The 14,198-nt window shown below is 36.4% G+C and overlaps 1 protein-coding gene across 8 annotated transcripts in view; it reads left to right on the top strand.

The window, feature by feature from the left end:
- The window catches only part of LOC132789668 (protein TANC2), a 62,561-nt gene that overhangs the window by 40,061 nt on the left and 8,302 nt on the right, over positions 1–14,198 (top strand). For all 8 annotated transcript variants that reach the window (XM_060797851.1, XM_060797849.1, XM_060797855.1 and 5 more), the window contains exon 3: positions 1,731–1,870. In XM_060797851.1, coding sequence (XP_060653834.1) covers positions 1,731–1,870 — 140 coding nt within the window. The remainder of the gene's footprint in view (positions 1–1,730; positions 1,871–14,198) is intronic.

Raw genomic sequence — 14,198 nt, 5'->3', positions numbered from 1 at the left:
GTTTTCGTTGCACTTTTTTTTATTTTGTTTTAGTTATCTCGGAATTTGCCATTTAGGAATATCTTTTCTTTCAATTTGTATGCGAAATTCTTTAAAGAGGGGAAAAATATCTTTGAAATTACTGCAAATTGCTGGCGTCTTTCTTTTGGGTTTAACTCAAGTGAATTTAATAAAATAATAAACAATTATTTCTTTTCTGACGAGCTTAACGGGTTTTTATACATTACTATTAACCTTAGAGCTTCAACATTGCAAATAAATTTAGAAACAATTCTTCTGAAGATCTGAAAACTTCAATTGATCACCTTCACTCAAAGAGACCTATTTTTGAAGTTTATTCATTACTAAATATAAACTTTGGAGCTTAGATATAGAAAATAAAATTAGAAACAGTTCTGAAAACTTCAATTGATCACCTTCAGTTGCACTCAACGAGACGATATTCCAATTGATCGATACTTCACATAAAGGGCTCCATTAAGTTGCTAACTCATTGCCCTACAACTCGTTCAAGCCGTATCACTTAATTAGCTATGCTAATAAGCTAGAGCCCCTTGGGTTATGGGCAGGTAGCAGCTGTAAGTACACTATTCGTACACACTGTATTCGAATGCCATCATCATAAATAAAGCGAAGACAGAAACCACTTGCCAGCTCGTAAATTCACACAACACACGACCGAAACTCTGCACTCTACGATGGGCAGCTAGTTAATAAATTCAGTCAGCAACATTGGGCGTCGTGCACAGTGATACCAAAGCCATAGGAAATCATGTAAGCATTAAATGGGGAAAAAATACGGGGCATTACTTTCAATTTTCATGGGCATTGGAGCAACGGTAAATCGCCGCATTATGACTGCAGTTTGTCTGCCACTTTATGAAGTTACCCGTAACCAGAAAAGCCCGTGCCCCAACTCCCCACCCTCCTTTACCCCTTTGGGGTAGCCAAGCAAACGCTGCTTGCATGCCAAATGGCGCACAACACACAATTGGCATATAAATTGAACAACAAACGTTGCGACTTGGAATAATAAATGCAAATGGACTTCTGGTATACTCATAGACATACGTGCATATACATTAACGTATTCTTCTGGCTTTCAAATGGAGAAACTGCCAAGCGATCGATCGTTGAGTCCACTCTGTAGCAGCCAAGTCGATGCCACGATCGATACAATTGCATTTGCGAAATGCCAAACAAAGGCATTCAAATAGAAGTATAACGAAAACCAATTGATTGACTAGGTCACATTTGTGTATAAATAAATCTGCATAAGATAATATCTTCGATTCTCATAGAGGACAAAGGCTTACGTTTACTTTTAAACTTACTTACAAAAGTTTGCCGTGAATATAAAAATATAATTCTTGACTACATAAATTCGAAAAGCAAGAACAGAATATTAGAGTAGCCTTCTTAACCTTAGACTTATTTTATTTTATAGATTTCATTTAGGGCTGGAGTTTATATTTCTATAAAAGTATATAATCAAAACACTGAGGTTTTTATCCTTTAATCCTTATTTCAGCGCTACCTCATATCCACTTCTATAGTATTTATAAATAGTTTCTAACACCCAACCTGTGCACATTTTATGTATATACTCTCAACCTTGATTGCATTCCTTAAATGTTGTAGACCTGATTACAGACAACTTACATCTTTTTATTGTGTGTATCTTTTTCATAACATCTTTTTCTCTCTCTCTCTCTCTTTCGTTCGTCTAGATGTTGATGGCGCCAATGCTCAGGGCTATGACACCGGCATCGGCGGCTCCACATCGACAATTGTCAGTCCGCTGGGCTCACCGCAGCCTCAGCTGAGATCGCATGCACAGCGGAACGCGGCTTTGGCGCGTTATATGCAGGTGAGTGCGTAGTACTTTAAGATACAAACCGATACAAAAGATACTCGACTCGACTCGGGCACAACAGTTACAAATGACTGTGCGGAGGCGCATTTGTCTTTGTGTTTACCTTAATGACTACTTGATTATGCCTCCCCGACTCCTCGACAGATGTATAGAAAAAATGTAAGAATCGAAGCGTCAAAGAAAAGCGGCAACAAAGCGTCGACTCGATTTTGTTGTTGTTGTTGTTATCAACAACTCTCATTTCCGTTCATAGCCGAGGCGCCTCTTTTAGCCATAATACTTTGACACATTTGTTCCCTGGCCAAATGTGGGCGAGGCGTCGCCCAATCACCGTTAATTGGCCATTGTCTGGGGCTCTAGAGCTTTGGGGTCTTGATCGTTGATCGTAAAGCGTTTGATTTTCTTTTAATCAAGCTATAAGCGAGTGTCAAACAATTTGTTTGACGATAATCCAATATGAACTCAACGATTTGCATATTTTAACAGCTCCACTGGGTGGCATTGTTAGTGAAGAAAGCAAAGCCACGGCTGTATTATCTGAGCTTATATGCTGTTAAGTCTGCTTTTATGGCTGAATAGCTATTAACTCAACTGAACTTTGCTTTACAATTTTACAACTTTAACAGCAAATAAACTGTACCTGAGCAAAACAATTGTTTGCTATCGTAAAAAAAAGTATACAAACTTATTCAAATGTAAAGAGAAATGAAATCTTTAAGAAACAACTCAGAGCAAAGCATTGAAAATACTGTAAACCGATTTGATCCATAATATTGAACCTTAACCATTTAATAACTCAAAAATTCATTTATTTTAACTGCAATTTAATTATTAACCTCACCAAAAATAAATACTCAAATTTTGTTCATACACTATGAAGATTGTGAAAAAAGACTGTAAAAAAAAGAAAGTGCACTCAGAAATAACTTTTACAAGTATTTGAAATGATTTTGCTGAAGAAAAAAAGACTTTCGCGGAAAGAGTAGCAAAATCTTGGCATATAATTAGAAAATCAATTTGCACGTCGGATTTAAGTTTTAATTTCATTTCATTTTTTCTCTCATTTCATTTTTATTAGTATTTTTTGTGTAGTGGTTGAATTGTTTGTTTGGCTGTCCTTTTAAATGTCGGCTCAAAGTCGGTTAACTACTCGGATATGTTCAATTCGATGTCATGTCGGACATTTGGCACAATTTATGTTTGCTTATACGAGCATTAAACAGTCTTAAGTGAAATCCCATGTCACGTGTCAGAGAGCGTACCACAAAAAAAAACAGAAAAAACTGACAAAAAAAAAATACAAAACACCGAAACACAGAAAACACGAAACTGAAAATTAAAACTGAAAATTGAAATCAATTGGGAATCGCCGCAATTGAAATAAATATCAAGTCATAAATATGCTGCGAAAAGTAAAACAGTTTACGGCTTAGAAAGCAGAAGAGCTAGAGCTAGAGGAGCTGAAGCCAAAGGAGGGTGAGGAGCTAGAGGAAGAGGAGGAGGAGGAGACTGCTGGTGGAGCTGTCAGCTTGTCCGGCCACTTGAAGCATACTGCCTGACCCAATTTCCCGGCTTGGCATCTTCGCTGGCAAACTGTCAGTTCAGCCATTTGACAGTCGCCTTTTGAGATACACAAGCGCAGATATGAGATACGCTTCTCGCTGCCTCTGTGTCTGTGTATCTTTCTACCGAGTATTTGATACGCGGTACCCAGTACCCGGTACTCGGTACCCGGCAACTGGTTGCCAGTAACTGCTATCTGTGATGGCAATCTGGTTGCAACGTCTGGCGGCGCCCCGCCAATTGAATCTTTTGCGCCGTTTTGGCGTATTTAAAGTGACATTCGCTGACAGTTGAACTGCAACTCCCCAGTTGCTCCCCAAATTGCTCCCTAGCTGCTCCTTCATTAAGCCCAAACAAAAATCCGATGCTAATCTTCTCGTGCAGCAAAAAAATCAAATTAAATTAATTACCTCCGAATGTGATAGTTGTAATTGTTTTGTAGATTTCAAACTCTTCGGCTGACACTTGACCTTTTTTAGGAGGGAGAGCAGGAAGACAATTCATTTGCTTGTGAAAATCATTGAGGGTTTTCATTAACTAGCACAAATTAGTAGCTAAAGATTAAGGATTTAATAGCAAATATTATTCTAAAAATATATTCAAATTACGTACATTACAAACAGAATCTTAAAAGAATTGTTTGCCTCACCTTAACTGAAAACTCAATTTACAAAAATAAAAATCTCAGACTGTTAACGATAGAACAATTAGAAAATATTTACAACTCCGAAACTTCACGCTTCTTTAGAAATATAGTTGAAATTAAAACTTATTGTTATAAACTAATGTCAGCTTTAAACAAAGAATGTATTTGTTTCAAGTGCAAACTGAAAAAGGTTTTGTGTAAATGTCTTTTGATGTCTAAAGTTGTAATCATAAAAATTTCCAACACCTCGCGTCGTCCATAAATGGCATACAATTAGATCGATGGACAACAAGTTGAGGGGGCAGCAACGAGACGAAACGAAAAAAAAAAATACATAAAATGAAGAAACTTTCATTTCGAGTTGATTTGAGACGATTTGATTTGATGATGCGCCCGGAAAAAGTTGAAGTTGAAGTTGCAATTGAATCGAATTGAGTTTATGGCTGACCATAAGGAGAACGAGGCTTGACTCAATGAGTTATCATTGTCTTCGGCAAGTGGAGCAACTGGCTCTGACTGCCTGGCTTTTCTCCTTATACGCGATATGGTTACGGTTATATACGTACATATATCGGAAGTGTGTCAGCGATTGCCAACAAGCACTTTACATAACTTTAAGCTTCAACTATCTGTATCTGCAAATATACGTGTATCTATCCAAGTGGAGTTGAGTCGACTCGAGCCGAAACCAGAAGTCGTTTAACCAATTACTGGGGCGTGTGGCATGAGAACTGTCATTAGATTAAGTGGCAGGCAACCTGTGTGTGCAACCACAACTACACTACGGTGGCTCCTTCTCAGCTCAAGCTAATTATCGTTTTGAAATCGTGTTATTAGCAACTGCACCAACCAAAAAAAAAATAATAATAAAAACTAACAAACCACCAAAGATTTGTGATTGACACGCGCAGGCGACAAATCAACTCTCGTGTCTCCGATTCAAATTCAAATCGTTTGCATTAAAAATGCCATAAAAGTCGCTCGTTGTCTATTTTTTCTCTCTCTCTACATTTTGGTCACATTCGAAAGCCAAAACGCATGCGATTTTTATCTCGCATGCAATTTATTTGTTGCTTCAGTTGCAGCAGCAGCAGCAGCAACAAATATGGCGTTAATTATCCCACAATTTTGATAGCATCACGTATCCATGATTAACAAAAAACGCAATCAATCAATTGCTGTAACGCTGTATCTTTTACTTGCAGCTATGCCAAACATTGTAATTGGTATTCGCTTTGAATGACTTTAGTCGTTGGCGTCGTTGTTTAACTTGTAGTTACTCTTGTATCCAGTTGTTGCAGTTGCAGTTTCCATTTCATTTCCAGTTGCTTTTCATCCATTTTAAAAGATTTATGTCACCTCTGCTGCGCAATCGCAGCCAGCGACGAGCTGAGCTGACACCTTTTGCCTTTGTGCTGGACAACCAGCTGGGCAATTAATCAATGCTGATTTCTCTAAGCATTAAATTAACTCTTCGTGCCTGATGTAGAACAAATATGCATATGCAGATATAATCGAAGAAAGGCATTACTCATTTGATGTCGCTGTATTAACATATTTATTTTACGTTTTTCTTGTATATAGTATAAGGGGTGTAGATTTACATATATGATATATTAGTTAACTTTAAAAGAAGACGGAATGCATAGTCCTAGCCTGAAGCCTGACATTTATTATATTTTTTTCTTTTATCTATTATTTGCAATATTTGATTGAAAATTTCAATATAATCTTAAATCCGTATATGATATATTAATCAGTAATATGATATATTAATCAGTTCTAGGCTAGTTTGCTTAGAAACAACCAGGGTGCATCGTCTTAGCTTTTAGTTGTTATAATGATGACAATCAAAGAGTATTATCGTCCTTGCCTGCAGTTTTTATAACCACGATAATCAAAAAGTTTCACCTCTCAGCTATGCTCAACTCTGGATATTACAAGTTTATGGTTTATATAATAAAAGATGCATCCATTGTTATTGCCACGTATTTATCATCAACTTTGCTATACTTTCCCTCACTCAAAAGACATTCACTTATGGATAATCACAGCTCAGCGAACAATAACTGCAATCAGACACACAACTACAACCAATTTGGCGTTAATCAATCATACATACACTATAAATGCATGTATAGTAATGTCCATATGCATTGAATGTATCGCCATTGCACGTACAGCGCCACCTGGCGGTCGGTATGTGCTAGCCTTTAATTAACACGACAACAGGCAATTTATCAATTTTTATTGATAGAACCTCGACCAATCGAACAATGAGCATTGCACTAAACTGCACACTAATTAGTTGCAAAGAAACTTAAGCTGGCCTGGCCAAAATGAATAACCCCGTCGGGCAACCAAGTATAATACTCCATCGTCACCATCTTTGTGCCCCTTCTCTCTTCTCTCTCACTCCGTTAATTGCCAGCTGCAAGTTGTTTATGCTAACCACAAAATGTTAGTGCAGTCGCATGCAGTATGCAAATGCGGCAAGCGCAACAATAAATATCGAACAACTACGATCGAACACAGTCTCCGCTCTGCGGTCTACACAAAGCGAAAAAATTGATTCGTTTCGAGTTCGAAATTTGCTGCTAGTGATCTTTTATCTTTGATTGAAGTTCCTTAACTTAAGTTGAAAAATTATTGTAATAGTTGAATTTGAATTAGCTTGATTTTATGTTTCTGATCAATATTTATTTGGTTTAGGTTAATTTAAGATAAAGTATGAATGCTTATTTTTTTGTTATGCTATTAGAAATACTTTCGAATTTGATTATTTTATTTGCGCTCACAACTTTTCTCTCTGTGTACACTCCACACGCTTAGCAATCTTCCACTTGGTTTACTGTCTGGCTGGTTCACTAATCAGCATAAATTGTTGAAAATTGTTTGCTAAGTAGCGCAAAATATGTCCACCTGCCGCCTTTTTGACATTTATTGTGATCGCATTTTCCAAGGGATCTAGAAAGAAATAAATATATTTATAACATTATTCTTAGATGAGATCACAGAGCTTAGCTTCCAGCGAAAAATACATTCAGCTTGACATTATCGCTGATGTAGTATAAAATTAAAAAGCAATAAATGAAAATTGATTCTTAGCGTCTCAATAACTACAATGAAATCTTAATTGAATTACAAAATAATAATACGAAATCAAAGATAATCTAAAAACGTATGCTACTCATTTAGCTTTTTGTGCAGCTGATGTCAAAAGTATTACACCATATTTGCCATTCATGCCAGAAGAAAACGATTAAGCTGATTTGGTGGGTCGGCAATATGAGCAAATGCAACACGCCCACCTCAAAATTAACTTAAATTAACTTCAGTTGAGCTGACTCGACCAAAAAAAAAAAAAAAAAAAAGGCTGCTCACATTTCTGCTTAAAACAAATTACACGGCTTATCTTTATTGGCCCAAATTTCAATTGGCCAACAAGTAAATTAAAGCCTGCCATGAAAAGGCAATTAATGATAAAAACAACAAAAAAATAAACACACACTGCAATCAAAGCCAGCAACAATCCACTTAAAATATATTAAGAAAAAAATAAAAGAAACGAAAGTTGAACTGCAACAGTCACATCCAATGGGCAAAAGGACAGAAATGAAGGTTGAAAGAAAAAAAAAAATGATATCAGGGCATAATCCACATGTCAGCAAAAGATGAAAACATTTGGCATACAGTTTGTTATGTAAAATAAATGAAAGACCAAAAGGAAATTGACAGAAAACATTTTTTAAACGGAAGACAGAATACTCTCGAAATAAGATATAGATATCAGCATATTATATATATAGTTGTTATATAATAGTTACAGTTATTGAAAAGAGTGATAATAATCATAGTACAGCATTTAAAAAGAAATTGAAGTAATATTCTTTCTAATATTATTCTATGAATATTTGCTTGACTTCACTGCCGTTTTTTTAGAAACAATGTCGTAAAAAAGCGCCATTAAATAATATCTATAACAACTTAATTCTTTTCTATAATCCAATTAAAATGTATATTATAAATTAGATTTTATGCCGCTAATTCTCTAAATAGTTGTGATCAATACAAATACTAATCTTCTTTGTAGTCATGAATTCATTATCAAAGGATTATACTCCAATAAAAAGGACGCTCATTTTTTCCATTGATTTAACTCTCAATAACATTAGATCCTTTCGGAAAGAGTATTTTTAAATTAATCATTTAGTCAAAATGAAACACACCTACCCAAAAAAAAATCGAAATGGGCAGGGCAAAAGTTTTGACTGAAATTAATTTGCCTGCCCTGCAAGATGAATGGCAACCTGGCGAAAGCTGTCTTCCGTGCTCCCCCAGGGGACAGCAAAAGTTCCTCGATGTGCCAGTCAGAGCTCCTCCGCCTCATAAGTGCAAAATGCATAAAAAAATGCTGACACCATTCGATAAAGTTGGTCGATAATTTAGAGTCTTTAGAACTATAGATGAGTCGATTGAGTTTCACCAAAGGTTCGTTCCATTTTGAATGATACTAACGATCACGTACTCGACTCACAGACACAGACAGAGCTAATTCACTGAAATTTTCACTCGCCGAGCACTAATTAATATGTAACTCGTTTAGTGTGCGATGATTACGATTTACGCAATATTTTCATGTTGATTGATTGAAAAAAAGGTGCCGACAAAATGACGCAGACAAGAGCTTCTATTGTTGCACGCGTCGCATCGACATCGACCGGAAAACAAAATCTATGAAATTTAACGCATTTAATTTACTCTCTTTTTTGTTGTTGCTGTTGCTGTTGCTTTTGTTGTTGGAGTAAGTCGAACTGTAGGAAAATGTAAAATGTTTGTAATCAAGGCGAATGTGTTGATCGTCTCAGCACCTCAGAGCAGCTTGAATCTGTTTTTATCGCCTCTTAGCTTCGTTTTTTTTGCTGTTGGGAGGCTTTCACTTTCTAGGCCCAGTTAAAAAAGTAAACAAAACTGTTGCCAAGAGGGCTTTAATGCTTGGGTCCAAAATCACGATGAAGCTTTTGCATTTTGTTTATTGTTGTTGATTTTGCCTTGATTGAGTGAGCGAAGTGCGTGTGACGCAATTGAAGCTAATGAATAAACACTTTTCAATTGTTGCCTCAAAACTACTTATTGTTAAAAGTATTGAAATTGTATTTGAAATTGCTAGAAAATTCGTAAGACTTACTACCAGAACTTTAAAAAAATTCAAATTTTTAAAAAGTGATAAGGATTGAAACAAGTTCGGTTTTCAATTTGACTTAAAATTCTACGTTTAAATATGAAAATTTTATTTAAAGAAAAAAGAGAAAATATCATTAAGCATAAAGATGAACAGAGACGTCTTAAAAAACGTTTATTATTAAAAAAAAAAACTTAATATCAAATATACAACAACAACTTAAACAATTCCACTTCGAATACATCAATCTAATTTTAGACTATTTAATATTTAATACTCTTGCGTAAAACTCTTCACAAATTTGCAATGTGATGCTCTTCAAAGAATAGGTTAACAAAATTATATATATGAGATGCAGGAAATAGCTACTCAGCCTTCAATCACAATTCGAAAAGCCAAGAGTTGTTTTTGCCGACTTGGAAAGATGTAGAACAAAGCGGTCAAGGGTGCTTAAGTTTCTAAGCATATTGCCCATAAGTCAATTGTGAAACTCTCACCGATAATTGCATCTCAAAAGATTAGTTACGCTTTAAACTGCGGCTCAAGTGCTTGCTTTGGGTTTGGGTTTGAGTTTGGGTTCGTGTTTGGGTTTGTGTGTGTTCGGTCATGAGGTCCGAAGTATAGTGCACTCATACAGAGTTATGAGTGTGTGTTGTTGTGCTGGTGAATTTGGCATGCCAAGCACGTTTTATACACTTGCACACGGACGCGGACACGGACGCGCACTTGATGAGATGCAGAGTGCAGAAAAGAAACCCAACAGGGTCATAAATGCACTGGCCGCGCCATTAGAAAGCTGCAACAAAGCCGAATGGGAATGGGAATGGGTATGGGTATGGATGGATCAGTATGAGTTTGAGTATGAGTGTGAATGCAATAGCTTTTATGCTCAACTTGTTCTCGTTACGTGCATGACTCATGACGACCACAAAAAAGTGCAAGATCGTTTGGGTTATAAGGTGGGATTTGGGGATTGGGGATTACGATGGGAACGAAGCGGAGAAGGGAATTACGATTGGGGAGTGCATTTCACTTTCAGAGAAATCAATAACTCAACTCTTAACGCTCTCACGGTGCAATCAAATGAAAATGTTCAACAGCAAACAAAGCGAAAGACAAGCTGCTAATTAAACAGAAAAACGCCATAACAATTGTGCAAATGAACCAATCAAAATATCCATTTAATTTACTTGCGCTAGTATAGTATTGATAGGAAGAGTTTTATATCACGTATACGACTGAGGAGGTTTGTTCTGTTTTGATCGATAGCATCGCATTTTTGCGTTTTACTATCGCTGGGATTGCGCACTTTCCAAATGTCAAATAACAACTTCATTTCACTTGCTTAGCAAATGCATTTTTGGCATACACATTCAATAGATAGTTACTATATGTTTTCTCAGCCATTTCACCCGATTAACCAGCCAACCAGTTGCGATCCCTCTCCCAATCTCAAACGCCATATCACTCTTACTCTCACTGTCTCTGTCTTTTTCTGTGTCTGTGTCGCTGGTGCAAGTTTATCTATCTGTTTATCTCGATGTCTTGTTTATCTATTTCGTGGACTTGGCATGCGAGCCGCTTCCTCAAATATATAAATCGCACACGGCATTTGCATGTTGAGAAACAATTTCTCAGGCCTCGTTTGTTGGCTTTAACGCTTTGGCTAGCCGCCTTTGATATATGCCACATGACGATGGTCATAATATTTTTGCGCAATTCGGTTGTCGTCGAGCGGCTTTTTCAACTCAATTTATCGATCGTTAAATAAATGCATTAACTTCTTCTGTTTTTGTTTTTCTGTTTCCCATTGACCGAAACGCGATTTGATCGTGTTCAAAGCACTTGCAACCAACGCAAAAGCAGCTTGCAGACTGGCAAATCAATTAATAATGAATGAACTCTCAGCATCTGATTTGCAGCCAATAATTTAGTATTTTTCCATCAACTGGCTTCTCTCTATTAATTTGGAGTATTGAATTATTATGAGTATTAAAAGTGGGTACATCAGTTAATATTTTAACTATTTTTAGCGTAGAAGATCGTCTTTTAAATAACTGACAGTTTATAAATTAACAACTTCACTTGCAAGTCATGAATTGAATAAACTCATTAACTAATGAATGCAATTAAAATAACTGCTTTGTGCATTTATTTATGGCAATCCCATTTGCGATTAGGCCAAGCCCAAGACAAGTCCATCAACTACTTGGACTCAAATTACCAAATACTTGAACCCAAAACTCTGCCGTTGATATCACCACAATTTTGCCTTGATTATAGTACAATGAATGCACTCACACACACACATTCAGTCTGTAACTGTGCAAATAATGTTCGCTCCAAATGATTTGGCAATCGAAATTTGATACAACCAATGGAGTCGAGTGCATAAATTACAAAGCTAAACGCAAGTAATTCTCATAAAAAACAAATGCATAGAATGCTTGAATACGATTACGATTGCGAATACGAATGCGAGTCTGAGTGTGAGTACGGTTACGATTACGATTACGAGCACAAGTGCGGGTACTCGTAACATTGCCGAGACCCTCTCACCTCGTTCCTCCTCCACGCGGTCAAATCGCGGCCAAGACACAATGGCCCCAAACGGCAAATGACGGCGACGAATGCGCCTCGCGGGGTGCCCAATTGTGGGTGTCAGCAGAGGGCAGCAGCGGGGAGCGAAGTGAGTACTAGAAGTGAGCACAACAAGCAGCAACCGCGACGCGTTTCCATTCAATGCAAATGCAACATCAACAGCAGCAATTGTGGGCGGTTTGCTAGCGACAAGCGCGTTTTTGCTTGCATTTTGCGGTCTAAACTGCTCTAATAATATAATGACAACTTTAAATATCTAAGGACTATATAAATAATTCAGTATTTTGGTTCTTCTATTAATTTCGAATTTTGAATTATTATGAGTATTGAAATAGGGTCTATTAGCCACATATGTTAATTGTAAAGCTTTTGACACCAGAGAGAACGTTGAAGATTGTCTCTAAAATAACTCAACTATTAGTTCCCAGAAATGCAGTTATCAATAGCAACTGCTCTAATTTTCGGGTAGCTCTGCAAGTGAGCTATTGTCTGTTTAAATATAAAGATCTATAAAAGGCAAATGATGTAATAGAGTAGTAGTATTGCGAGCGTCCGTTTTATTTAGCTTACTGATCAAGACTGACCGAAAACTATGTATTAGGAAGTTCAGAATCGGTAACAGATATCAGAGAGTGATAAAGAGAGCATATCTTACAACACGAGACATTTGTTAGAATAGTCGAGATGTCGTAAAATTTAATAGGACGAGTGCCTACACACATACAGGCCTTCACACATACAAGCACTCGTCCAACTACAGATCTTAGTAACTAAAAGTCTACAGATTGGCAAGGACGAGTATTAAATTCTATGATCTCTCTTCACTTGCCTTATCTTCTACTTCAGAAATACAAAAATACATATACATCTTAACATTGCTGTTCGCGAATTAACTTTTTGACTTGTTACACAAATTAATGCTGGAAGTTGTATAATTTTTATTCTCATAGCATAATTGGAGGTTCTGTCGAAATTTGAGCGCTCAAATAGAATAATATTGTGTTGTTTATAACCGACAATTTGCGATTATAAACATTATGCATATTAGCGTTAAGCTACAAGATCGCTATGAATGAAAACAGTCCTTGAATTGGCATCCATTTCAACAGTTTTCGGTAACTACTATTTTTATGACATTTAAACAATTATTTTTAAGCGCGCTTTGTGGTCGTGTTGCTAAAATATCAGCTTATAGTTAGGCTAAAAAGCAACTGCAACTGCAACTTGCTGTGACTGTGGGCCAAGCCCAATCAAATGGCGGCCAAGTCGTTGTCTCAACTGGTGTCAACATGTCTGGGACCGCCAGCTTGCCTCCAATAACTGCTGTTGTTGTTGTGTCGATGTTGTTGTTTTGATGTTGTTGCTTTTAGCCCGCAGCTAAACATGCGAGTATGTAGTTATACCCTACACCCGAAATATAAAGGTATGACCAGCAGTAAAACACTTTCGCAATTGAACATATGAGGATTTGGTATTCAATTTCAATTTATTTTTAATACGTAATTTCCAATTTAATCTTGAATACTTATAGAAATTTGAAATTTCATCATAAGTTGCATTCTTGAATTTCAACATATTGTAGTCAAGTATAGGCATAAGGAAATACTTACATTTATAAACACAATATAGCATAAATATCAATTCAGTAAATAGTGCCAAATAGCTTCAAAGCTATTTTAAAACCTTTCTTAGCTTGTGAAATAAAACAAAAGAACCATAAGAAATCATATTTGCCGATTTCTAGGTAAGTTGGCAGTCGAGCAATTCCAATTGTCTATATTATTCATATTTTGCAGCCGCCAAAAAAGTTGACTAAAAATTATTATGAACCTGTTGATGCTGTGGTTGCTGTTGTTGTTATTGTTGTTTGGTGCTTGTCCAAAAATCGAATCGAATTCTTGAATGAACCATTAATCTTGTTGCCAGCTCTGTCTCAGTCTCTGTCTCCGACTGCAGCCGGATCGGACTCTGGCGAGTCGATCATTAAATGGCTGCGGTAATTGCATTACGGCCTCAGCTTTAGCTTCAAGTTTCAGCCTCTGTTTTAATGCATACTATACCCTTACAATGAAAGTATCCCAGTTCAGTGATGCAAAATGTAAACAGGGCTGCAAATGAATTTTATGAATTTTAAATATTTAAGGAAAACTTCACAATTGAAAAACAAAAATTTGACTTTCAAATTAATTATTATGTTTAACTTATTGTTACAAAATGAATTAAAACATTTATTTATATTTTCAATAAGTTTCGTTGGGTATTTACACTGCGGTGTTTCAGCTGTTGTAGCGTTTTTTATTTTTGAGCAAATTAATGCGAGTTTGTCATAT

The sequence above is a fragment of the Drosophila nasuta genome, chromosome 3 (genome assembly GCF_023558535.2).
Source record: "Drosophila nasuta strain 15112-1781.00 chromosome 3, ASM2355853v1, whole genome shotgun sequence".
Classification (NCBI taxonomy): Eukaryota; Metazoa; Arthropoda; class Insecta; order Diptera; family Drosophilidae; genus Drosophila; species Drosophila nasuta.
The sequence above is the reverse complement of the archived record's forward strand: the minus strand, read 5'-3'. Positions and strand labels throughout refer to the sequence as shown.